The 27,134-nt window shown below is 40.8% G+C and overlaps 1 protein-coding gene across 1 annotated transcript in view; it reads left to right on the forward strand.

Annotated features, from left to right (window-relative positions):
• MYO7B (myosin VIIB) overlaps positions 1 to 27,134 on the forward strand; it is a 177,891-nt gene that overhangs the window by 82,279 nt on the left and 68,478 nt on the right. The window contains 9 exon segments of the mRNA XM_072615741.1: positions 1,632 to 1,751; positions 4,393 to 4,535; positions 5,299 to 5,509; positions 6,293 to 6,428; positions 12,779 to 12,942; positions 18,082 to 18,219; positions 19,419 to 19,571; positions 21,672 to 21,770; positions 25,434 to 25,528. Coding sequence (XP_072471842.1) covers positions 1,632 to 1,751; positions 4,393 to 4,535; positions 5,299 to 5,509; positions 6,293 to 6,428; positions 12,779 to 12,942; positions 18,082 to 18,219; positions 19,419 to 19,571; positions 21,672 to 21,770; positions 25,434 to 25,528 — 1,259 coding nt within the window.

The raw sequence follows: 27,134 nt of genomic DNA on the forward strand, positions 1-27,134 counted from the left end.
ATCTCTTGCCATCTCTGGCTTCCTATAAGTTTTGGCCAAAATCTCTCCTTCCACCAGAAGCTTTCCCCAGTCCTTCTTAGGGCTGGTGCCTTCCCTCTAGACAAGGAAGACATTGGCAGCAAGAGTTTATTATCTACAGATATCCTGTATGTATCTTGTTTGTTCATAGCTGTTTCCATGCCATCTCTCGGGTTCAGTTGTAAACTCCTTAAGAACAGGGTTTTTGCCCTCATTTGTACGCCCAGCACTTAGTATGATGCCCGACACACAGTAGGTGCTTAATCAATGCTTTTTGAATGATTGACTGACTCCTGACTGTGGCTCTAGATGAAAACCATAATCCCAGACACATGTTGACCTCTAACCCAGCAATGCATTCTGCCATCACATGGTCCTGGGTACAAGGAAAATCAAACGATAGAACAAGAACTCACTTCATCCATGTAATCTGTTGTCAGATTTTGCGATTTCTTTCTCTACAACATCCCTCAGATACCTCCCCTTCTCTACTCCGACAGCTACAACTCCAGTTCAAGGACTCATCAACGCACGTCTGGACAGCTAAAATAGCCTTGTAATTGTTTCCCCCCACTTCAATCCATCATCCACTCCATGGCCAAAGGGCCCTTGCTAAAACCTGAGTAACCTCCAGGGGCTTCCTGTTCCCTCTACAATCAAATATAAATTGCTGTTTGGATTTAAAGTTCTTTACAACCTAGTTTCTTCCTATTCTTTTAACATATCATTCTTCATTACACACTCTATGGTCAAGCTATTCTGGTTTATTTGCTGTTCCCTCCATGTGACGCTTGACATCCCATATCCCTCCCTTTGCACGAGCTGCCCCCCTTGCCTGGAAAGCTCTTCCTTTTCACCTCTACCTTTTATAATCCTTAAAAATTTAGCTTCGATGCTAGCTGTGTGACCCTGAGCAAGTCACTTAACTTCAATGGCCTCCCCCCCAAAAAAAATCATCTTAGAATCCGTAAAAGCACAGCTTAAATCACGTGTAGGAGGCCTTTTCTGGGCTCCCCACTGCCATTGCCTACCTCTAGAGGTGGCTAGATGGTGTAGTGGCTAGAGTGCCAGGTTGGGAGTCAGGAAGATCTGAGTTCCAATTCAACATCAGATATTTGCTAAAGGTGCGACCCTGGGCAAATCACTTAATCTCTGTCTGCTTCTGTTTCCTCAGCTATAAAATGGGGATAATAATAGCACCTGCCTTCCAAGGTTGTTGAAAGTCTCAAATGAGATATTTGTAAAGTCCTTAGCACAGTGCCAGTATATAATAGGTGCTTAATAAATGCTGATTTCCTTGCTCTAAGGTTACTTTCTATCAATTCCCTATGTATCTTGTATATACCTATTAATTCACTTATCATTTCCCTCATTACAATGGAGGCACCTTAGGGGCAAAGACTATTTTTTCCCATTTTCTTAGAATCTTTAGCTCTTAGCACAATGCCTACCCAACACATAATAAGCACTTAATAAATGCATGTTGATTGATGATTATAAAATCAGCTTTGAGTTCATGCCTCAGTGGCTCAGTAGCCACATCTCTGTTCAAAGAGAATTGCTTTTTTTTCATCAGATAATAATCCCCTGATGCTCTGCTGGTGTTTCCACAGGTGAAGGTAAAGGAGCTCCAGGCATGCCTGACCAGTCACTACATCGTCGTACGAGGGGAAGGTGTCTCCCGACCTCTGAACTTCCTCCAGGCCAGCGACCGACGAGATGCTTTTGTCAAGGTAGAAAGATTCACAGTTCTCATCCATCCTTCTCTGGTCCCTTCCTCACTTCCTCTACAGTTTGATACTGAGAATATTTTTTTCTCTTTTACCATATTTCACGGCAATGGAAATGGCCTTTTTCACCTTTTGTGTGTCCTTCAGGTAACTAAAAGGAGACAGAAGGGATTCAAACTATATCTCCCACTCCCTAGTGCTGCATTCTTGGGTTCATTTCATATATTCTAGTGTCTTCCCTTGCCTTTTGACAGATCTGATCCCTACCTCATCAGAATGACTGAGAATTGTATCTGTTTTGTCATTTTTACTTCAGTAACACTCTCTTGCATAGGACCTTCCCAAAAATTCCCCTGGACTTTCCTTTTTCCTTCTAATATCATTTCTCATAACCACCCCTATATTGCTTCTATACTCATATAACTCCATCTCTTTTCATATCCCAGAAATATGATTAGAAATTGTCTCTCACCTCACTCCCTTTCACCCTGGACTTTTAATGGTCTCCTTTGATATAAGCTCTCTCACCACTCATTTTCAATATACCATGGCATACAGTATCCTAAAATGTTCACTCCTTCATATCCATACCTCCTCTTAGCCATACCTTTTTTTCATTTCTCTTTCCTTGTCATTCTCCCCTATCCCAACCTTTCTTTGTATATACTTTACTCCTCTCTGTCTGGCCTATGAGGACCTCTATAATCTGACTGATCCAACTCTATCTCCCTCTACTCTTAACTCTTTCTATTCTAAGTATCTGAACACACCTTCCCTTTGGCCAAGTCAGTATATCCCAAATATGCCATATTCATTCGTGGATAGAATAGTGGATAGATGGAGTGTTGGGCTTGAAGTCAGGTAGATTTGAATTTAAATCCTGCCTTAGACACTTACCAGCTATGTAACCCTGGGCGAGTCACCTAATTTCTCTCAATCTTAGTTTTCTCATCTGTAAAATGGAAGTATTAATAATACCTATGTGATGTAATTGTTTAGCAGTTATTATGATTGAAATCTAGCTCATCTTCAAGGTTTGATTTGAATCCTACCTTCTACATTAAACCTACCACAACTACTTATTCTTCATTCCCCTTAGCATTTAATTATATGAACAAATGAATGAAAATGCTTTCATTTTCCTCACCTTTTATTCATTTTTTATTCTTATTTTCAAATTCATTCTAAGTAGTGAATTTGAACCTTGTTTTAAATCATTTCTCTTAATTCTCTTTTTAACATTAATTTTAAAAAAATTTTTGAGTTCCAAATTGCCTCCCTCTCTATAGCCTCTTCACCTATTAAGATACCCATTATTCATATAAAGTCATACAAAATATTTCTACATTATCCATATTACAACAAAAAGGCAAGAAAAATAAAGCAAAAAACGCTTCGATCTGCACTTAGAGTACATCATTTCTCTCCCTGGAGGAGAATAGTATTTTTCATCATGTCCTTTGGAACTGTCATGGATCATTGTATTGATCAGAGTAGCTAAATCTTTTACATCATTGTTAAAATATTCAGTTTTATGATTATAGTAACAATCCAAATCACTTTTATGATGCCCTGAAGGCTATTTGTGGGCTAAAGATCTATGGCGCATCTCAACTACTCACTACTGATGGAGTCACATTGATTAGTGATAAGGATATGTGATCCTGGGGAGATGGGATGAACACTTCCAAATATTCTCAACAGACTGACATCAACCAATGCTGAAGCCATTGACCGTATACCTCGGGTGGAAGTCAATCCCTCTCTAGCCAATCTTCCAAGTGAAAAAGAGGGTTTGAATGCCATTAGGCTCCTCTTGTGTGGCAAAGAGCCTGGTGCTGATTTTATTCCAGAGATTTATAAGGCAAAGGGCTCAGTGCTCATATGAAAGCTGACTAAAATCTTCTGGGTTATATGTCAAGAAGAGGTTGTTCCCCAGGAACTCCTGGGGAAGGATGCCACCATTGTCCATCTCTGTAAAGGAAAAGGAAATAGGTTATCCTGTGACAATCACAGGGAGGAAGGGTCTCTCTCTTAGGCTTCGCCAGCAAGATTCTTGTCAGAATCCCATTGAATAGGCTGATCCTTCATGTGGGAGATGGTCATCTTGCCTAGGGGATTGTTGTTGGTGACTCCTGCTCAGTGTGGTGGTGTGGGCAGTCATATCTATCATAAAATCAAAGGTTAGAGAGGCCCAGGTCTACTCCACTCTCCTCCCCTCCACCCCCACCACAACACCAAACCACACGTATATCCTCCCAGTGTGACTACCTTAAAACTATAATTGTATTTATTTTTTTTTTAAATTTAAGTCACTCTTTATCACTTTATAGTCGTTTCATCTATTTTGTGCATTACACAGCACTTAGTAAAGTTCTGGATAAAAATAATAATTAATAATGATAGTTGCTAGTATTACACAGTGATTTAGAATTTGCAAAGCTATTTATGTGTTATTGTTTTTGATCATGGGTAATCAAGAACTACTGCTAATTAGCTGACTAAAGTCAAATCTGTAGCTTCGTGATTTATAGAGAGCATGTCATGTCCCAACTTGTACATAGGACAGATAAGAGAAAGTGACTTTATCTGTCTCATCCTCATTCTCCTTCAATGCCTTTGTTGCTTAACACCTTATTTCCAGGGAATTTACGGCCATCTCTTCCTATGGATAGTCAACAAGATCAATGCTGCAATCTTCAAGGGACCCTCCAAAGACCCACAGAATGTGCGCAGGTCCATTGGCCTCCTAGACATATTTGGCTTTGAGAACTTTCACACAAATAGGTAGGACAGTCCTAATTTGTTTCTGAGGGATTGGGAAAGGTGGTGAGCAGAGAAAGAGAGTCAGTAGGATTAGTAGCTCTTCCCTGAATAGTTTTCCTAGTGGTCTTAGGGAGATTCTAGTCATGCCTTTCCTTCTTGAATGGTCCTCTTGACACTGTGATTGAAGCATATCACATCTAGAATATAAAATTCAGTTCTAAGTGCCACTCTTTTGGAAAGAATGTTGATAAGGTAAAGCGGGTCCAGAGAAGGACAGTCAGGATGATAAAGGACCTTGAGCAGCAGCCAAATGAGGACCATTTGAAGGAACAGGGGATGTTTAGCCTGGGGAAGAGAAGACTTAGTTGGGGACAGGAGAGCTGTCTTCAAGTAAATGAAAGGTATGATGTGGAAGAGGGACTAAATTTATTCTGCTTAGCTCCAGTGGCCCAACCTAGGAAGGATGAGTGAAAGCTGCAAAGAGGGAAATTTAGCTTTGACATAATATATATGAGATATTATCATATGAATGTGATGAGCAATGTGTGTTTAAATGTGTATGTGTATACGTATGGTATGTTTAGGGATAAAGAAGATGGATGAGCAGACATTTGGATGAATGGATAGTTGCCATGATGACTGATCTTTCTCATGATATCCTGACAAAGACACTCTGGCATGCTATAGAATAAGAAAAATATTAGGGGAGCTTTTCTCTACAGGAAAAATCAAAGTAACATCCTGAAAGGCAGGACTAATGATCCCACTGGGGTTGCCCTCACAGCTTTGAGCAGCTCTGCATCAACTTTGCCAATGAGCATCTGCAACAATTGTTTGTTCGCCATGTCTTCAAAATGGAGCAGGAAGAGTACCATGCAGAGAGCATCCCCTGGAACTACATTCATTTCAATGACAATCAGCCCACTTTGGACCTACTAGCTCTCAAACCAATGAATATCATCTCATTGATGGATGAGGAGAGCAAATTCCCTAAGGTAAGTGTCCTCCCCGTTACTGTGCAGGTTTGGGATCATTCATCTTTATCACCATTAAAAACCTCTTTTAAGTGGTTTCTGTATGCCTAACATGGCAAAAGGTTCATCAGGTAATTGTAGGAAGTGATTGTTCCTCTTAAAATCAAGGAATCATTACTGGATTTTAACTTAAGTCTTAAAGAATTGTCAGATCCAGAGAGGGCTTAGTGATGTGTGCCTCCCAGCCCAGATGTGGTTATAACCAGCACTTTCAGAAGACAGTCTGGGGTAATTGGTGTGGCATAAGGTTTAGGGGATGTGACCAAAGTGGCCATTTTCCTTTTTTGCTTAGGCTGTGGGACTGCTTCTGGAAATAGTTGGTTCCTTCCTACTCACTGGAGATTTTCAAGCAGAAGCTGCAAGACTACTTGTTGGGGATGTTGTATCAGTTGGGAACAGATCTTCTCTGAGTTATTTTTCAAGTTCTGACATTCTGTGAGGGCAATAATGAAAAAAAGAAGGGTCTATGAGTCAGGAAGACTGTGTTTTAATCTACTGACTCATTGCATGATGTCAGATAAGTACCACAATCTCTCTGGGTCTGAGTTTTCTCATCCCTGAACTGAAAAGAGTAGAATAGAAGGTCTCTGTGATTTGTTTTAGATCTGATGGTCTATAATTCCAAATCCTAGTTTCTATTGCTCAGGAGTTACTGAGTTTTCAGGTTACAATGAGTAGTATAACTAATCCAGTAACGATTATTTGTCATTATCCCAACGTCCTGGTTATATGTGCTTCTTCCAGGGCACAGATGCCACCATGTTACAAAAAATGAACCATCTCCACAGCAACAGCAAAGTATATGTGGCACCCAAGAACACTCATGACATGAAATTTGGCATTGTTCATTTTGCTGGTCTGGTTCATTATCAGGCTGAAGGTGAGTGTCATCCGTCTCTTTATACTTGTTGCTGAGGTGGGGATTAGGATGGGAAGGGAAGGAAAGGGAAGGGAAGGGAAGGGAAGGGAAGGGGAGAGGAGGGAAGGGAAGGGGAGGAGAGGGGAGGGGAGGGAAGGGGAGGAGAGTGGAAGGGAGGGGAGGGGAGGGAAGGGAAGGGGAGGGGAGGGAAGAGAAGGGAAGGGAAGGGAAGGGAGATCGAGATTTGTATATTTCTTCATTAGAAAAATGAGGAATGGGAGGAATGAATGAATGAACAAATTAATGAGTAGATTGAGGAAAAATAATTGATTAAGTACTTGCTATTTGCCAGACACTGTGGTAAGCACTGGGGATAAAAATATAAGCAAGCAAGACAGTATCGCCTTCAGTTGAGGACCTTAAGTTCTAATAGGGAAATTTATGGGAAGAGTAGCCAAGGAAGGAAATAACTAGGCAGTTAAAGGAAAGGCAAGTAGTATAGTTATCTCTTCCACATCCTGACTTTCCCCATCACGGTTTCAATATAGCATAAGAAATTAAATGGGAATTTTTTGGGAGTGCTGTGGAAGCCACAGACAACATGTGAAGGCCAATGGACAATACAGAAAAAAGTTTAGAAATTCAAAAAATGCATAAAATATATATATATATATAGTATAATATCAACATATTTTATCTTTTAATGCCATAATAGTTAAGATTTTTTCTCTAATATGAAGGGAGGGACAAAAATTTTATGTAGATTATCCACATCACAGGGGTACCGTGCATCTGCTTTCCACAAAGTGGAAGGGATAACTGTGTTGTGTCTATTTAATTACGGAGCCCAGAGCAAGAGCATGACATGGAAAGTAAGGGAGGGTGTAACCATAGAAGCAGGACTGGCTGAGGTGCACAGCTTAGATGGCATGTGAAACATGATCTGATGCTCTCATGCCAACTAGATATAATGAGCTGATTGAGTTTGCCCTAGCTCACTAGCCAACAAAGACAGCTGGACCTGAGGCTGGAGTTCCAGGATTATCTGTGTATCATTTTAGTTAGAGAAATGAGGAACTTGGGATGATTTGGATTAATTCCAATGAGATAAATGAAAAAATGGGACAATTTCTGTACATTTTTATAAAAAAGAGGAATGGTTTGTGTGACTTAAATTGTAGAAATGAAGGGGAATGTTCTCTGTGTTGTCTTAGATTATTTCATCTTGTGAAGCTTGGGATGGGGGAAGGTGTTGGGTCTTCTTTGTGTTCTTAGCACCTTGGCAGCACCAGGTATGTAGTTAAATACATGTTCATTGAACTGGATTAGGAAAGCGAGAAATTTGGGTAGTTAGCACATTGTTATAATTGGGGAAATGGTTAAACAAAAGGCAAAGGGATATTAATGAAAGGAACTGGGGATACATTGCCTAGAGAAGAGAACACTCTATGAGGACATGATAACTGGATTCAAATATTTTAAAGGCTGTCATGTGGAAGGGTGGCCAGACTTCTGTTTGGTCCCAAAAGACAAAGAAATGGGTGGAAATTGCACAAAGGCTGATTTAAACTTAATATTGGGGAAAACATTACAACAATGCAGACCAGGCTGCCTGGGAGGGTGTGTTCCTGAGGGTCCCCCTCCTCCCCTCCGAGATCAAGTACAGGTTAATCAGGGGTGGGGAACCTGCTGCTTCAAGACCAGATGTGGCCCTCAAGTTCTTCAAGAGCGGCCCTTTGACTGAATCCAAATCTCACAGAACAAATCCCCTTAATAAAAGGATTTGGTGTGTAAAACTTGGATTCAGTCAAAACACCAAACTCAAAGACCTAGAAGAGCACATGTGACCTCAAGGCTGCAGGTTCCTCACTCATGGGTTAGATGATTATTTGTCAGGCATGTTATCTTATGTTATGGTAAAGATTCCTTTTAGATCTGAGTTGGAGTAGAGAGCCACTGCAATCCCTTCCAGCTCTCAAGGTCTGTGGTTCAGTAGACCTTGTTTCCTTCTTTCCTTCATCAATCGCCTCCTTGGCTGAGGAAATAGCTACACATCCACATCAGTGTCTTTACACAAATCCCTCTTCTTTTCTTTCTCGGAATTTTTTCTTTTTGTGACTTCAGACTTTCATACTTGAGAGCTTCCCTAATCACCATGGCATCTCCAGCTTTCTTTTATTTAGGCACAGTGTCTCCCTTGTATGAAATGCAATCCTTCACCTCTTAGAATATTTCTTTTTATTCAAGGCTCAGTTTAGCTATTACATTCTCAATGTTGTCTCTCATCCTGCCGGCTGTTAATGCTCTCTCCCTTCTCAAAGTAATTCTCTATTTATGGATCTGTGTTCATGTTGCACCTCCCCAGTAGAACATAAGCTCACTGTGGGCATCCCCAATGCCTAATATAGTGCCTGGCCCATAGTACATGCTTGGTTGAATTAATCTCAGAACTGGAAAAACTGAGTATCCCAATGCTCATTGTGGTGCATGGTCCCAGAAAAATCCCTCCAATGCTTTGGACTTGTTTCCTCATGTAAAATATTGCTTACGTTGCCTAGTTCATGGTACTATCGCTGGAAAGTGTCTCTTAAAGTGTAAATAGTTATTAATGTTTTGCTACAGGCCATGTTCACTATTGCATTGAAAAGCGTAGAAAACATAAGAACTTGCTGTCTTTAATTTTTTAAGGAAATGGGATGATTTCAGGGGCCATCTTCCAAAGTGTGATGGACTCAGATCCTTTCTACCCCTACCCTCTCAATGCACACGTAGGAAATCCCATTGTCCCTGAGATTTTCCTTATCCTGCTGTGGTCTAGCAGAGGTGTCAAACTCCTGGTTGGTAGCCTAAACAACTCCCAAGTGCAGCCAGAAATAGGTTAAAATGTAATTGGGAAAAATATTCAGCAAAATAAATAAAAATAGAATACAACATAGATAATGTGCATTGGTGGTTTTCTAAGTCAAGATGTGACTGGCAGAAATCTATTTTTATTTAAGTTTGATACCACTGGGCTACAGGATACTTCATTTTATTTAAGGGGCAAGGCAGAAAAGGAACTGTATTCAATATTCTGACAGCCCTAAAGATATAGGGGTACAGAAGTCTTCCCATTTCACCCTTGTTCCAAATTTCTCAGAGGGACATATATTAGGGTAGAGTTGAGCATTCTTAGGGTGAGAGGTATTTAAGTAAAGATAAACATGCTTTGACCCAGCAATACCACTACTAGATCTGTATCCTAAAGAGATTTTTAAAAAATAAAGGGAAAGGATTTATACAAGAATATTTAAGGCAGATCCTATTATGGTAGCAAAGAATTAGTAATCAGGTGAATGCCCATCAGTTGGGAAATGACTTAACAAGCTGTGGTATGTGATTGTTATGGAATACTATTGTGCTAATAAAAAATGATGAACAGGATGGTTTCAGAAAAACCTGAGATTTACTCAAACTGATGCAAAGTGAAATGAGCAAAACCAGGATAACAGTGTGCACAGTAAAAGCTATATTGTACAATGACCAACTGTGAATGATTTGTTTATTCTCAGCAATATAATGATCAAAGACAATTCCAAAGTACTCATGCTGAAAAATGTTATTCATCTCCAGAGAAAGAACTGCTATATGAGGATTGAAGTATACATGTTTTAAACTTTATTTTTCTTGGGTTTTTTTTTTTTTGGTCTGTGTTTTCTTTCACAACATGACTAATATGAAATACCGTTTTGCATGACTATACTTGTTTAACCTATATCCAAGTTGCTTGCCTTCTCATTGAGGGGAGAGGGGAGGGAAAATGGGAGAGTTCCAGTTTTGGAACTCAAAATTGTAAAAACAAAGGTCAAAAGTTGTTTTTACATGCAATTGAAAAATATTAGAATTTTTAAAAGAAGCAGAATTCTTTGGAAATAAATAGAAATGTGGGTCATGGAAAGGAGAGTATAATCCCAGGATCATAGATTTAGGGCTGGAACAGATCTTGGAGGTCATTGTTCCCATCCCCTAATTTTATAGATGAGACGAGGAGAGATTAAGTGATTTCCCCAGTCACACAGAGTGTTTCTGAAGCAAGATTTAGACTCTAGCCTCTCTAACTCCAGGCTCAGTTCTCTGTTCACCACTCTACACTTGGAAAGGATTTTTTCCACATTTGTACAGTATTTAATTTTTTACAAAATACGTTGGCATAAATTTTCTCATTATTACCCCCGCTTTACAGATAAAGAAACTGAGCTCCCAGAGATGTGACTTTTTGATGCCACACAGTTAATTAGCAGCAGAGTTAAGACTAGAAGCCATAGTTCCACTACACGATGCTGTTCCCTTCTCCCATCACACCCTCCAACCTTCACTTTTTCCTTCCCCTTCTTCTCTCCTACCTGCTCCCTTCCTTGCCCTCCTCCTCGTATTTACCAGTGGCCTCCCCTTTTCTTCACATCTTACCCACCTTGCCTTGCTTCTCCTCTCACCCCCTCTAGGCTCAAGGTGAAAGAGTTTTCCCATGTCTTAGTCCATACTTGTCAGTTTAACACCTAATACTAGACTCATTATCATCCCTGGGTAGAGCTGATTTTGAATATAAAACCATATTTTGGCCTGATTGGTCTGTTTCTATCCTTCTATGCAGAAAGTTATTAGGTTATGGAATGAAAGAGCATGGGAACAGAGCTCTCTCTCTCTCTCTCTCCCCCCCCCCCCACCTCTCTCTGACAGCTGGATGTATTGCTCAGGGTTTTCTACAGAAATGCCTTAGACTTGGCATTTCAAAGGACCCCTGCCCATACATAAGCAGACCTCAAAGTGAGAATCCAATATGGTAGTATAATAGTTTGAGAGTCAGAAGACCTAGGTTCAAATCTTGGTTTTGTTACTTACTGTGCAATCTTAGTTAGATCTCTTAACATCTCTGGACCTCTGTTTCTAGTGGGAAAAGCCTTGGGTTTGAAGTCAAAGGACCTGGGTTCAAACCCTGGCTCTGTTATTTATGTCCTGTATTGGGCAAGTTACTTAATCTTTCTGGGCCTCAGTTTCCTGGTCTGTAAAATGAGGGGTTGAAACCCCTCATTTACAGATGGTCCCTTGAGTCTCTAAATGACCCCTTCTCTAAGGTCCCTTGTAGCTCTGAATGATAGGATTTACCTTATAATTGGAGAAATCAAAAGGTGAGATGGTTGATCCAAACATAATTTAAGTGACATAAAAGGCAATGAAATTTCTCCAAACCTCAAAAAGAAATAAAATAAGCTTTATCGTGCATTATATATGAATATATGTGTATATTATACATATTTATACATTTTACATTATACATATTTTATGTATGTATACATATACAAATACATGAAGTTTATATATAAAACATATGTATGTTTGTATGTGTATATATGAAGTTTATTGATTTTTTAACACCAGCTAGCACCTCCCAGACTGTCTATAATATTGATGAGAGAGATGTTTCTATTTTCTGTTTACTGTACCTCTGATCCTTATGTCTCTCTCCCTATGCTTCATGATTCCTTCTTCTTACATCCATGCCTGGCTAACTGGTCAACCCTGGAGTGACTGTAGCATCAAGCTTATCTGCCCCCTGCCTCCTGGCATTCTGATGAAAGCCAACTGTGTTGACTTGATCATTGTTTCTATTGCTCAGCAAAAGCAGCCCTTCTATTCCCACAGTGGCTATTCCAAACTTTCTTTCCTCTCTCTTCATGCCCCCTACATTACCCCATCCCCATTCCTTCTTAGCAGAGGACAATGTGTCCTGCTTTCTTGACAAAATTCAGGCCATCTAGGCTTGAGCTACCTGTTCTCTTCCACTTCTCACTTCCAAACCCCTCCCTGTGGTCCTTTGTTCTCTCTTTCTTCCAGTATGATGAAAATTTTAGTGTTCCTTTTTGCCAAGGCCATTCATTTCCTCTGCTGGTATCCTTACCCTCTTGTCTCCTCTTGCAGTTTATCACATATCATTCTATAAACATGTGTGTGTGTTTCTCTGCCTCATCCTTTGCCCTCTGTCTCTCACTCTGTTTTTCTCTGCCTCATTCTCTCAATCTCTCTTTTTCTCTCTTTCATCATCATCACCACCATCATTATCATTTTATATTCCTCTTTATGAGTACTAGAGCATAGACTCAAACTTCTAAGGAATTTGAGAATCATTTATTATGTTAATTTTTGTGTTCTAGCAATGAATTATGTCTGATTTTCTGAAGAAAAGTGAACACCTATGGCATTTTGGCAAAATATTGGAGAAAAAAGGCTAGAAGGTGTGAGAAGTAGGGGAAATTGGTGAATAAGATGCCACCCTCCCTCTTACTTTTCCCCTAGTTTGAATCTACAGTGGTTAAGATGGCTTGCTCTCCTGACAGGCTTTTTGGAGAAGAATCGTGATGTTCTAAGTGCTGATATCATCAAACTGGTATATTCATCTCAGAATAAGTTCCTGAACCAAATTTTCCAGTTGGAACCTTCCCAGATCAAGCTACGACAAGGGACCATCCGTCTGGCTAGGTCTACAGACTTACTCTCCAAGGTGAGTTTCCTATTTGCAGATTATAAGCAGCCTTTTATTTCACTGCCAGCTTCCAGACCAGGTCTTGAGGGAGTTGGGATGAGAGGTTGGGTCAGAATGCACAGAGGTGGCTGAGGTCCTGATTTCTCTAGATCACTGGTTCCCAGTCAAGGCATTCTCAGGACACTGTCACACTACACGAAATTATTCCTGGTATATCAGTGTCCCAGGTTACCTCACTTCCCTAGGCCAAGGGTGTGAGAAAGTGGCGTTGGTGTTTTTAAAGGCTAAAGAAATAGTAGGAGAGTGGGCTCTTGTGTGCCATCACGCATGTGTGTGAGAGATAGACAGAGACAGAGAAACAGAGAGGGACAAAGAGAAAAGTAAATCTGGTAGAGAGAGAAAAGTACTGAGGTAGGTTGCACAATGAATAGTGTGCTAGATTTGTCTTCAGGAAGACATGAGTTCAGATTCTGATTCAAACACTAAATGATTGTGTGGCCCGGGGCAAGTCACTTAACCTCTGTCTACCTCAAAATACTTTAAAAAAAAAAAAAAGAACTTGTCATGAGATACCCTTTTTTTGTCTGTGTCTGGCAGATGTTGAGACATACGTAGATGAAAGATGCCAAGGTTAGGTTTCATTGTTTCCCAGATGGTGTGAATTGAGGCAAGAAAACACTCACCAAAACCAGCTCCGATGGGAGATAAAAATTGATTTCAGGATTGAACAGTTATTTAGTCCCTTCTCCTGCCAGTATACAGAAGTAGCCCAAATAGGTCAATCAGAATCTATCCAAGGGCTTCTGTCTGCGGTGTGGCCCAAAAGCAGATGATATCTGGAATGGTCAGGCTACCTGTCTTGCTGCTTATCATCTGCTAGACCCTGGGTGAATCTAACTCTGACTTTTCTGGGCTTTGGTTGGAAGAATATGTAAAATGAGAGCATTGGACTGGAAATCCTTTTTTTAGCTCTAAATCTTAGGAAATTAAAAAAAAAGCTTTCAGGAAGGATAAATTTATAACCTTCTTTTGACGTCCTTGTTGTACTAGACATTCTGCCTTACTGTAGGTGCTCAGGATTGTATATTTAGAGCTAGAAAGAATCTTGAAGAGGTCAGCTTATCCAACTCCCTCATTTTACAGATGAGGAAACTGAGACCAGTGTGGTTAAATGACTTGCCCAATGTCATGCAGTGGCAAATGGCAGAATAAGAACTTTTCACAATCTACCACTCTGCCTTCCAATGGCAAGCTTAGAGTTTTCCCCCTGAAGCAGAGGCCCTTTTCCTTTGGTTTCATTTTCAGCAATTTCATAAGTCATCAATCTTTCCAGAGCAAGTCTCTACAAGGAGACATTTTATATCTGCAGGATGTTAACAAACCATGTGCTCACCATTAGAGCTACAATTAGAAATTTTTTCCCATCAAGTAAACATACTTGAACTGGAGGCACAAAAGACAGTGGCATCACAGGGGCCCTCTGTTAGGCGAGGGGACTGTCCAAGCCATTCTCACCAGAGTGGTGATCCCATGATAGAATTTAGAGGATGAAGAGAATTTGGGATGAAGAGAAACTTCTCCATGCACCTCCAATCTGTGACTTTAAGACAGGTAACCTCTGTTTCTTCATATGTAAAGTGGAATAGTAGTGTAGGGGAGTGGACTTGATGGTTTCTGAGTTCGAGACTGGGCTGCCGAACCTTCCCCTATTCCAGAGTTTGGCCTCCGATAGATCCAGCAAGCTCTTATCAAAGAGGTGTCGGGGACAAATTGCGCTGGGGAACCTATCGGTTCTCTCCAGGGAAACCACTGTGAACTCAGAGGCGCCAGCCCTGGCTTTAGATATCAGCCACAAGAGGGCACTATTGCTTCACCATGAGAACAAAGGATTCCATCTGAGTAGAAAATAGCGCCTAGAAATGCTGTCTAGCCAGGCCAGACAGCAACATGTGAGCTGGGAAACTGTCATCAGCACGCCTCACTTGCTGGGGGTCTTTAGGGGCCTTTGTGCCCATTTTTACAACCATCACAGTCACCCAATACTCTCACACTTTCTTCACAGAAAGAAAAGGTCTAATAAACTAACTCATCTTTGTAGATTATTATTCAATATTTCAATATTAGTAATAAAAATAACTCACATTTCTGTAATTCTGCCAACACCTCAAACACTACATGTCTAAAACTGAACTCATAATCTTCTCCCAGTCTCCCACAGCCCACCTTTGCCTCCCTCCCTTCCTTCCTTCCTTCCTTCCTTCCTTCCTTCCTTCCTTCCTTCCTTCCTTCCTTCCTTCCTTCCATCCATCCCTCCTTCTTTTCTTTCTTCCTTCCTTCCCTTCTTCATTATTCCTTCATTCCCCAGTAGCCAAGCCTCTCTAATTCTACCTCCACAAAGTCTCTTACCCATATCCACTTTCTTTTCACTCTCATGGGCACCACCTTGTTAGGTTGACTTGCCCAAATATACACAACTAGGCATCAGAGCTAGGACTACAGCTCAAAGAATCTGGTTTCAATATCAGCTATCTTACCTCCTGTGTGACCTTGGAAAAATCACTGTATCTCTCTAATATTCAATTGCCTAATCTATAAAACAAGATGGCTGTGTTAGAGGTCCTCTGAGGTCCTTTCCAGCTCTAAATCTATGGTCCTATGACCTCCAGACTGTCCAGCTCTGCACTACAGAGCCCCTCCCTGTGTACATGGGACTCCATCCTTAAAGCTAGTCCTATGCTGATATAAACCAGTGTCAAATCGTTATTTTATTTCCAGAACCCTAAGGGAACCAAATGGAGAAGTGTTGTTTTCTGCAGAAGTCAACAGATAATTCATTTGGAGTTTATTGCCAGACTGAAGCCCTTGCTCATCTTGAACTGTACAGTTAACAATGTCACATGCTGGTCAGCACAAAGGACCTCAAAATTGGTCCCTGGGATCTCTTCCAATCCTGGGGTTACCCATAGAAACACTATACCTAGGGTAGTGACTTGTTGATTCAAACCCAACAGGAAAAGAATTCAAGTTCCTCTTACAGGCCATTTTTCAGCAAAATCATAGAATCATATTCTTAGAGCTAGAATGGATCATAGGAGCCATCTAATCCAACCTTCTCATTTTATAAATGAGGAAATTGATGTTCAGAGAGGTTAACTGGCCTGCTCAGGGTCTCACAAGTAGTGAGGGGGTAGAGCTGAAACTCAAATTCAGTCCCTCTGTCTCCAAATCTAGCATTCTTTCCACTGTGTCAAGGATTGTTTCTAACTCTAACTCCTGGAGCCCAGTGTTGAAAAATGGAAAACCCAGAAGTTTTCAGGGCCTTGGGTCCATACTTGCTTCTGTTATGGTGGAAATCACCAGGGCCATTCTTCGGTTTCTGTGCAGCAGGTGGTTGTCTATACAGTGATTTCAGAATCACTGGGTTATTCCCACTCAAAATTACCTTTCGGATCTGCTTTAGCACAGGTGACAAAGCATGACATCACAAAATCATGGAACTTCACGGTTTAAAAGGGCTTTGGAAGTCCTACAGAGCTTATTTGTTACAAAGGTTTTCTTTTTCTCTCTCAATGAAGGGAGAGGTAAGAATGAGGGGTGGACATGCTCATTAATAGAAAAAAATTAATTTAAACAAAGCCTATTGATTTTCCAAGCTCTCATTTACGTAGGACTTTAAGGTTTGCAAAGCATATATCATCTGATCTTCACAATAACCTTTTGAGGTAGGGGCTATTATTATCTTCATTTTACAGATGGTGAAACTGGGCTAGGAGAGGTTAAATGACTTGCCCAGAATCACACATTTAGGAAATGTCATAGGTAGGATTTCAACCCAGCTCTTCCTGACACCAAAATACACTTTCAACCAAAAATATCAATAGTTTGTTGTAATGGTAAATTGACCTAGAATGGTAGCCTGATCCTATGATTAATGGACTGAACAGTAAGTTAAGAAACCAGAATTCTATCCCCAATCTTAATTCTGGTCATAGTACTGCCTTGCTGGGACCCTGAGCATATCAAATAACCTCTTTGTTCTTTTATATCTCTCATCTATAAATGGATGATAATGTTATACCATTCAACTGATTCAGAATGCAAATGAAAGGAATAAATTTCTTATGACTCAGCTGGGGGTAGGCACTAACAATTCAAGATTATTTTAATAAGCACTACAGTACATTAGAAAATTGGTGGGGAGTAAAATTGCAGAAGGAAAGTAGATCATTGGCCACAGGCCCCTTGATTGATTTAACCACAGGAGAAGATGACAGAATAGTTCTGTAATCATTATTATTGATAATAATTACCAATGACTTACTGATGCCTGGGGAGACAATGACCTCATATTTTTCTTGGCTTGTGAATGCTTGCAGAAAACATAATGGCAGTCATACATTCCTTATTGAATATTCCCAGGACTTAATAAATGGCCACTGAGAGAAATTAGTCCTTAATTTAATACTAGGAAAGACACACTTTGCCTCCCCTCTTTTCCCCACCTTGCCCCTTAATCATTCTTTATTAAGTTTCCTGAAACCTTATTCCAAATGACTACTTAGGCATAGCCAGATTCATGAATGCGAGTGCTCGCGTGCACACACACACACACACACACACACACACACACACACACACACACACTCCCCCTAACCCAGTCCAGTTATGTGTTTGCCTGCTAGCACAGAGTATGTAAAAGAAATGCCAAATTCTCTGGTTCTCAAAAATTTAGATACCTCTGCCTACCAGCTCTATCTCTGAATGGCCGTGCTCATCTCGCAATTTGGGGATGTGCTTGATGGCGATTAATCTAATTCATGTCTTGGCTTAGCCCTCACCCACTGGGAAACTTTGTCCTCTTTCCTTCCCTGCTAGATTTTAGTAATTATGTGAGCATGGTCTAATAATATTGATCACACAAACATTGCTTGACTGTATACAGTGTTTTACTACTATCATAGAAGCAAAAGAAATAAAGTCAAATGTATTAAAATAGTTACTGCATGGACTACATGGCTGTAGCTCTTTCCAGACTCAAGCAACATAAGGGTTTTCAGGATAAATGAATTTTTCATAGAAGTCTTCTTTTAATTTTCCTCTTTTATGTATCTCCATGTGTTTGTACATATGTGTTCATGATGTGCTTTTGTCCTACAGAATGCTGATGCCACCAAACGCCCCTCTACTCTAGCAAGCCAGTTCAAGCAGTCCCTGGATCAGCTGATGAAAATCCTGAACAATTGCCAACCCCACTTCATCCGTTGCATCAAACCCAATGAGTTCAAGAAACCAATGGTAACTTGTGTCTTCCTACTACCCCACCCCCTTGTCTTAGTTGTCATTTTAAGGAAGAGCAAGCAGTGAGTCGTTTGTTTCATCTGAGATCCAAAGTCCTAGCCCACTCCAGTCTTTCTTTCCCCAACACCATTTTTTTTATCAGTGATAAACATCTGTTAAGCACCTGCTATGTGTAGTGCATTATGCTGGGCTCTGAGAACAATTAAAGTATAGCCACCTGGATTTGTAAATTGAAGAACAGAAGGTAGTACCTTTCAAAAATAAATTGACATCCTGAAACGTGACACTAAAGCATCTCAGGAAATAGCCTCATATTTTTGCCAATGAAGCTGCTACTTTTGCTTTGAAAGGGAACTCCTGAGCTGCCCAGAATGCTACCTGAGGTTTAAAGCACTCTGGGCCAGCATCCACTGAAGATCACAGTTTCAGAGCTTCTATCAATGTGTTGTTTTTTTTACCAGGCCAATTAGAGGGGCATTTTAGTTTAAAGAAAAAGACATTTAACCAAAAAGAACAGCAAATAAGTGATATGAAAGACCCTCTGTGAAAAGCAAACTGCATATGATGCAGATTTTCTGTGTATTACAACCTTCTTTTTCTATTCTGCTTTGTACATAGAAATGCTTCTCTTATTTGGCTTTTTCTAAGTTCAGAATTTTAAAAAATTAAATAAAGGTTTCTCCCTTTACTTTCCTCCCCACCAATAATATACTTTCCCATCAATTTCCACCAAATGATGGGAGGAATATATGTGGTAAACATGCATGGCAAGTGAAAAAACATGAAGGGGACCCTAAGGAACACGCATGATGAGAGAACATGATGACTTTGTCAACTCATGCCTCCAATACTGTCCAAGTCCTCTGGTGAAATCATTGAACTGCTCTTTCCCTAGTGTCTCCACTGAGATTATGTTACTTTGTGTTGCTGTCTACTGGTGTACTTGTTTCAGTTTCCTCATCTGTAAGACAAGGATGATAATAAAACCTACCTCCTAGAGTTATTGTGAAGATCAAAATAGATAATGATTACAAAGTGTTTAGCACAGTGTAAATGCTATATAAATACTATTACTATTGGTTTTATTGCTACCAAACCCTCTGCCCAAATCCCTCACAATATGGAGACCTTAGTTACAGTCCCAGGTCTGGAACCAACTCCCTAATGTGCTGCACCTGTGGTTTTCCCTCTGCCAGCTCTTTGATCGGCAGCTGTGTATTCAGCAGCTACATTACTCAGGCATGTTGGAGACCGTGAAGATAAGGAAATCAGGCTACTCCATCCGCTACACCTTTGAAGATTTCTTCCAGAGGTACAAGATACTCCTGCCTGGAGCTACTCGAGTGGAGGTTTGTGTTATCCCTGTGATGGGGGAAGGTTGGTTGGGGACTTCAGGGTTCTTTGTGCCCATCGTGCAAGTGCCTGCCATTTGGCAGCCTGGTGGCTTGTCCCTGGGTTATAACAGAGACCAAAACAGATGGCCCCTCAGCAAAACTGGAAAGTTGTTGATTTTGTCCTCAGAATCTTCCCAGCTTCCCTTTCCTGTCTCCTTTTACCTGCTAATTACCCACCCCTCTATTCTTTTTTTAAAAATTTTAGCTGAAAGCAAAGACTTTTAATGAAATAGTAATGTAATAAGAGAAACAATAAACCATTTCATCCATAAACTCAAAGCATAGTTCCCTACAAATTCCTGTATAAGAGTGGAAATATATAAAGAACATGATCTGGGGAATACAGTAGACACATAGATAAATCTCTTGTGCCCAAGACATGTGTAGAAGAGCAATTCATACCTTCTACATTGTAGGAATATTAATATCTTCCAGCAATGGCATCATGCTGCTCCTGTGGGATTTACTTTCCAGTGGGCTTGTAGACGTATGAGGCATGTGGTTTCTCCAGGGCCAGTCATTGCTCCTTGCATGTGGGTTAAGTTAGAACCTCATGATAAGTTGACTGGTCTCCAATGGCTGACAATTGCCATTGGTTCTCAAGTCCTGTGTTTTCTCCCATTGCTGTGGGACTCTTTCCTCTGCTTCAAGCTCCTGACTTCAGCTAGACTTCTCAGTTCATGTTCTAACTCTTTGTCATCGTTCCTGTTTCTTATAGTCCCCTGAGTTTTTTTCTCCAGCTCTTTTAGAAAAGCAGATCCCCAAGATACTCAGTCATCAGACCAGGGAAAACTTTAAGTGATTTCTCCTCTAATATGTCTTTCTTTTTCTCTGAACCTTGTCTAGAAGTGATATTTCCTCTCTAGAGGGAGATTTGTCTCCCTACGAGCCAAATTCTTTGGAAAACAGAGCAGCCCAAATTAGCTAGTACATACAGGCTTCTATGTTCTTAAACTTCCTCATCACGGAGGTCACATTTCTTTTAGAAGATTAGGTGTTAATTTCTTGTGGCTCTTGGCTTCATTTCTGATTGTTGGACTGCACTTGATTATTATCAGTTTAGAGGTTCTTTTGCTGCCCTTTCTACATCAGCAAAAGGGAGTAGCGGATGGATCTTGACAGAGTTCCTGTTATGATGGATTCTGGTGGTTCAAGTCTACTTCTCTGTCGATTCTCCAAGGATCATTTTATATCCAGTTCTTATCCTCTGAGCTGTCATTTCTCCTTATCTTTCTGCCATTTCTCAGCTCTGTGCTGAGGATGATTTACTTGAGGTAAGAGTCCAAAGTCATCCTGATTGAACTACTGGGCTAGGCCACAGAGGTTAAGGGATGGAGACTGCATCTGCATCTCTATTTCAACAATAAAGTCAAAAGAACCTCCAGGTGCAGTGAATATTCCACTTGTCTTCATTAGGTATGAGCAGTAAAAATATAAACTAGTCAAATCAATTGAATACTCCAGTATATTGATACCAGAGAGAGAAGCACCAACATCTGGGTTATCAAACCCAGGTAGCTCCTTAACAGCTACCCAGAGTCTCACTGGTCTAATCACACAACACTCTTTCAATGAAACCAGAATTCAATGCTCTCATGCTGCCATTTGTTTCCAGAGGCCTCCTTTAGATGTGTCCTCTCTTACTGTGATGGTGTAATACAGGGAGAGCTGGCTTGGGGGCTTATTACATTGCCTTTCATCTATTCTATATATCTTGTATGACTCAGATTTTGTATATGCTGTCTCCCTTATTTGACTATGAGCTCATTGAGGTCAGGGACTGTGTGTTTGCCTTTCTTTGTATCCCCAAGACTTAGCACAGTACTTAGCACATAGTAAGTGCCTAATAAATGCTTTTGAACTTCACCAGTATCACCTGTAAAATGTGGTTAGTAAAGTAATGTGTATGAGCTTCTTTGCTGAAATACTCTGGAGGAACCCATGGAATCGCCTTCTCCAATGTTCCAATATAATGGCAGATCTTGGAGATCAGGATCTCAGCCTGGCTGGGGCTCTAACCCATCCCTCATTTGCTTGTTTTGTTTTTTGTGACAGCTGCAGGACAAACCTCGTCAGGCTACTCTGCGCATCTCAGAAAACTGGGTAGGGAAAGATGAAAACTGGAAAATGGGGAAGACCAAAATCTTCCTGAAGGTAAGCCTGGAAGAATATACCCTGGTCTCCACCTTTCAGGAAATAAGCCACAAGCAGTCTCCTAGAGAAATACAGTCTCTCTGCCTCTCTTCCTACCTTGATGCTCTTGCCCGGGGCCCATTACATCTCTTTGTGATCTCAGCTTGAGTGGAGGGAGCTCATGGGAAAGCTTCCAGTAGCCCCACCAACGCACTCATTTGTTACTGAAAAATATAAGAATTTTTTGTCAACAAGATGTCTTCAAAGTGATTCCTATTGAGTACAAAAGTGGAACTTGCTCATTAAAGGGACCTTGCAGTGAACCCTTCTACAGAATCACACTCTTAAGAAACTTCTTATAAATTCAGAGAATAGACTGGGATTTTTATTTCCCCAAGGATTTTAAAATAGGTAGCACAGAGTATAGGACAGAGAACCAGCCTCAGGTCATCCCATGTTCATGTCCTTCATGTGACACAAACTGACCATGTGACCTTGAGCAAGACACTCAGACTCTCAGAGGACTCAGGCAATTCTGGAGCAACCATTCATCTCCATGATAAAAGGAGTTTTATATAATTTTAATATATATAATTTTATATAATTCACTTCCTATAAACTGTGTAATGAACTCCCAGTTGTCCATAGAAGGAAAGGGAGGAGAGAATAGATATAACTTCAATTATTAGAATCCAGAAATAATGCCTCCTTCTCATTTGCATACCTACCCTCAATTCTCTTCCTCACCCAACCTTTTTAGGATCTACTCCCAAATGAGAGAATTGTAGTGATCACCTTGTGGTGATTCATTTTGGGATGGGATTACAGAGAGTGGGGAACAAAGCAAAGAGATGGAAAAAGGGCCTGGATAATCAGCCTAGGATTCAAAGTCATCCACCACCTGACCCCAGTCTATCTTTCCAACCTTAACTGTTACAATTACTCTTTCCCCCCAGTATGAATCCTCTACTCCAGCCAGGCTAATCTTACTGTTGTGCACGCACACACACACACACACACACACACACACACACACACACACACACCAACTTACTATTCTTTTTATAGTTAACGTAATGAGACTTTCAAAGCTAGGCTAAGGAATTTGGCATTGCAAACCAAGAACCCACCAGTGGTTCTGCCTCCCTATTCTTCCTCACTCAGGAGACAAAGGAAGGGAAGAAATTGAATGGGAAAGGTATAAGGATTCATATAGCACCTACTATGTTCCAAGCAATGTGATAAGCGCTTTTACAAATATTATCTCATTTGATCCTCAACCCAATTCTGCAAGGGAGGTAGATGCAATTATTATCCCATTTTACAGCTGAGGAAACTGAGGCAGACAAAGGTTAAGTGACTTAGCTAGTTAGTGTCTCAGTTCAGATTTAAGCCGAGGTCTCCTCGATTCCAAGTCCAGCACTTAATCCACTATGCCACCAGCCACCTCTTATAGATTATGTAAGTGGATTTGAATCAGCCTTCTTGCCCATTCATTTGCTCACACAAGCTGTGTGACCCTGGGCAAGTCACTTAACCCTGTTTGCCTGAGTTTCCTCATCTATAAAATAAGCTAGAGAAGGAAATGGCAAACCACTCTAGAATCTTTGCCAAGAACATCTCAAATGGGTCACAAAGAGTTGGACATGACTGAAAATGAACAACACAGATGAGGGAAAATGAGAAAGGTTAAATGACTTGTCAATGGTCAAGAGTCTGAGGCTGGATTTGAACTCAGATCTTCCTAACTCAAGGTCCACTGCTCTCTTCACTATGGTCACACCAACATAGAGAAGTTTGATTGGTCTAGTGACTGAGTAAAGTCTTCTAATCTTCATGTGTCTCCTATTTGGTGAATACAACTTCATCGTTGCCTTGGTAGCACCATCAGATTGAAGTCTGAGAGATGTCAAATCTGGGGGGTTAGGAGGACACAATCACAATCGAATTTTTGGAAAGTATCATATCTGCTCTCTAGTTCTAAAACTTTCAAAAGTCTGTGATTACCTCATTGAGAGTATTCCATCTGCCCTTGAAGATCATGCCTCAGCATGCCTTCCTCAGGTGCTATGAACAAAGACATTTGTTACCTGGTGATGAGTCTCTCTGACCTTACCTGGACTGATCTCAGAAAATAGTCTACACAGTCCATTTATGAGGTCAGACCCAAAGCTCTTCCATAGGTTTCATTCCCCTGGAGTAATATTCAAGGACCCCAATTCACCTTATTTTAGTAATCGTCATGTCTTTCATCCTATTGAATTCTTATCACCCCACCCCACCCCCAATCCTCCAATAAGGCAGATAGGCATTATTGATAGATAAGCATGTGCTTTACAAAGAGAATTACATAGTCGCTGATCGTTGCCTTCTGAGAGAGCTCACCATAAATGATACATACTGAGATGCGGGTCTGAGGAAGACTTTCCCCCTTCCCTCTCCCTGATGGGATCTAGCAATAATATGAATGAAATAAAATGCATGCATCAAGTGCTTATTATGAGCAAAGCTCTGGTTAAGAGAACAGTACTTATTAAGAACTTACTATGTGCTAGGCATTATGCTAAGCACTTTACAATATTGTCTCATTTAATCCTCACAATAACCCTGCAAGGTGGGTGCTATTATTATGTCCATCTTACAAATGAGGAAAATGAGGCAGAGAAAGATTAAGTGATTTGCCCAGGATCACATAGCTAGTAAAGGTCTGAGGTCAGATTTGAGCTTAGGTCTTCTTGACTCCAGAACTAGAGTTCTATCCATTGTGCTACCTCATTGTATTTAGAGAGACAAATAGGAAAGTAAAAACAGTCTTTACTCTCAAGGAACTCACATTCTAATAGGAGGAGACAATACATAGATGAAGTTTTACTTGCAAACCAGAAGGAAATGTTTCATGGTCCTTAGGGTACAGTTGGTGGTCGTGTATCTTCTTTAATGCCATTTCCACTAATAAAATCATACAAGTTTCTAATATAGAACCATTTAACAGGGACAGGGACGTTGGTGGTAAGAACTTTCTCTTCTGGGTCTTGAGTGGCTGCAGCATGTGCAGATGAGGTTGTCAGGCTATATCTTCATATGGATTTCTTCCTGGAATAATGACTGTGGGGGCATGACTGGAAGTAGGATTGACAGTCTGGAACAAGGGTGGAGAATCTGCAGCTTCGAGGCCATGTGTGGTTTTCCAGGTCTTTGGGTGCAGCCTTTTGACTGAGTCCAAGTTTTACAGAACAAATCCTTTTATTAAGGGGATTTGTTCTGTGAAGTTTGGATTCAGTCAAAGGGCCACACTTGAGGACCCAGAGAGCCACAAGCGGCCTTGAGGCCACAGATTCCCTACCCCTGGTCTGGGAGGGGCTACCATTTCTGGGGCTTTTGAGCTTAACTATCAGTTGCTGGCAGCTGATGTTGGTGGTGTTGAGGAAAGTAGACCCTTTCTCCAAAGTTATTGCTCCCCTTAATGATTATTGAGGGATCTGGACTGGAAGTAGGGCCAGTGGCCTGAGGGACATTGCTCTTCTCAAGGCTCTTGGGTTCAGGGTCCTGGGTTATTTCCTTCTGGATCTAAGGGGTAGGCAGTAGTGGCTTCACTTGCCCATAAGCACTCTTCCTTGGAGTGCCTTGTTGCTTCATCTAGTCTGGTTTGCCTGCCTCATATCTGATTCTCTCCCTGTCTTCCAGGATTACCAAGATATCCAGTTGGAGGTACAGAGGAGCCAGGTGCTGAACAAGAATGCTGTCATCGTACAGAAAGCCATACGGGGATACAAGTACAGGTACACCTGGATCTGCCCCTTAGCCCGTATGCCTTCTTAGAGCCTCCCTCTCCTAAAAGGAAATTCCTCCTTATTCTATTACCTTAGGTGACCAACCAATATTGATACTCTAGGTATTTATATGACACCTACTATGTGCCAGCCTCTATACTAGGTACTTTTTGCAAATCTTAACACATTTAATCCTACTCCCAGGGTCAAATTTTCTCCCTCTATCCAATTAAATGCTATAAATAAGGTGTTTATAGAGCTGTCTCAGTTATCTTCAGAAATGTGCAATATACTGAGACAATACTGTGTAAATTGGTCAATGTTAGTTCATGTGTGAAGGGCAGTCTTGTGTAGAGAGATTAGATTTATTCGAGTTGTTCTTCAGGGCAAAAGCAAGACCATTAAGGAGAAATTACAAAGTTGCTCAATTCAGACAGAACCTTATAAGAATTTGAGTTATCCCAAAGTAGAACAGGCTAGCTTGTGAGATTGTGAGTTTCTGTGTCATTTGAATTGTTGAAGCAGCAAGCAAAAGGTCATCCCTCAGGAATGCTGTAGAAGAAATCCCATTGACAGGGAGACTGGATAAATAACATCTAAAAACTCTTTTAACACTAAAATTCTGTAATTTTATGATTACGTGGTCAACTAAAAGTAGCATCACTGTGAAAATGAAGGAGATGATTGGTCCCCAGTCACAGGTATCTCTATGAACACTAGCAAAGGAAGTTCAAGATCAGAACTGCTGCCTGGGAATACTGCAGGAGTATGGAGGTTCTGAACAACAGTGAGATAAAAGCCTCAGGCCTTCCACCTACATTAGTTCAAAGTCTGGGTGAAAGCCAAGGTCCCTAATGCCAAAAGCAATCTGTCAAATCAGGGAGCACTCAGCAGTCATCAGTACCATCCCTAAAGTAGAGCTCGTCTGCCCTTTGCTTTGGTGGGCACTAAGACACTGCTCTGATTGGTGACTCAGGGAGGAAGCCAGCCAGGGAGAAAATGGGAGAGGGGAATTCTTGAGGTGGCCATAAAGAAAGACTTCTATCTTCAACACTGCTAGCATTTGTCATGTCAGTGACGTGGCACTCCCTCCAACAAGCCGTATAGTGTCCCTCTTTGCCCTGGTATGAAGCAGGATGTTCAAGCACAAGGCTTCTTTATCTGGGGTCCACAGACCCCCAAAGGGTCCAACTGTAGATTTCAGGGAGTCTGTGAATTTGGGTGGGAAAAAATGCATCTTTATTTCAATATTATTGTTTTTCTTTGTAATCTCTTGTGTTTTATTTTTTACATCTGAACACATTCTGAGAAAGGGTCATAGGCCTCTCCAGACTGTTAAAAGGGTCCATGGCACAAAAAAAGGTTAAGAATCCCTCTAATAATGGAAAGAGCACTGTCTCTGGGGTTCAAATCCTGCTGCTGATACTTACTACCTTGGTGACTTCGGTCCCCGTGCCTCCGTTTGCTCGTCTAGAAGATGAGAAGTTTAGTTTTCAATGGTCCTTAGTTTCATGAGTTTCTGTGACTCCAAATTCATGACCAGATATCCTACCACCTAACAATGAGCTCATCTGTATTTAATTAGACTTGTCCTCCAGTGATAAACACAATCGAT

The sequence above is a fragment of the Notamacropus eugenii genome, chromosome 5, assembly GCF_028372415.1.
Source record: "Notamacropus eugenii isolate mMacEug1 chromosome 5, mMacEug1.pri_v2, whole genome shotgun sequence".
Taxonomy (NCBI): domain Eukaryota; kingdom Metazoa; phylum Chordata; class Mammalia; order Diprotodontia; family Macropodidae; genus Notamacropus; species Notamacropus eugenii.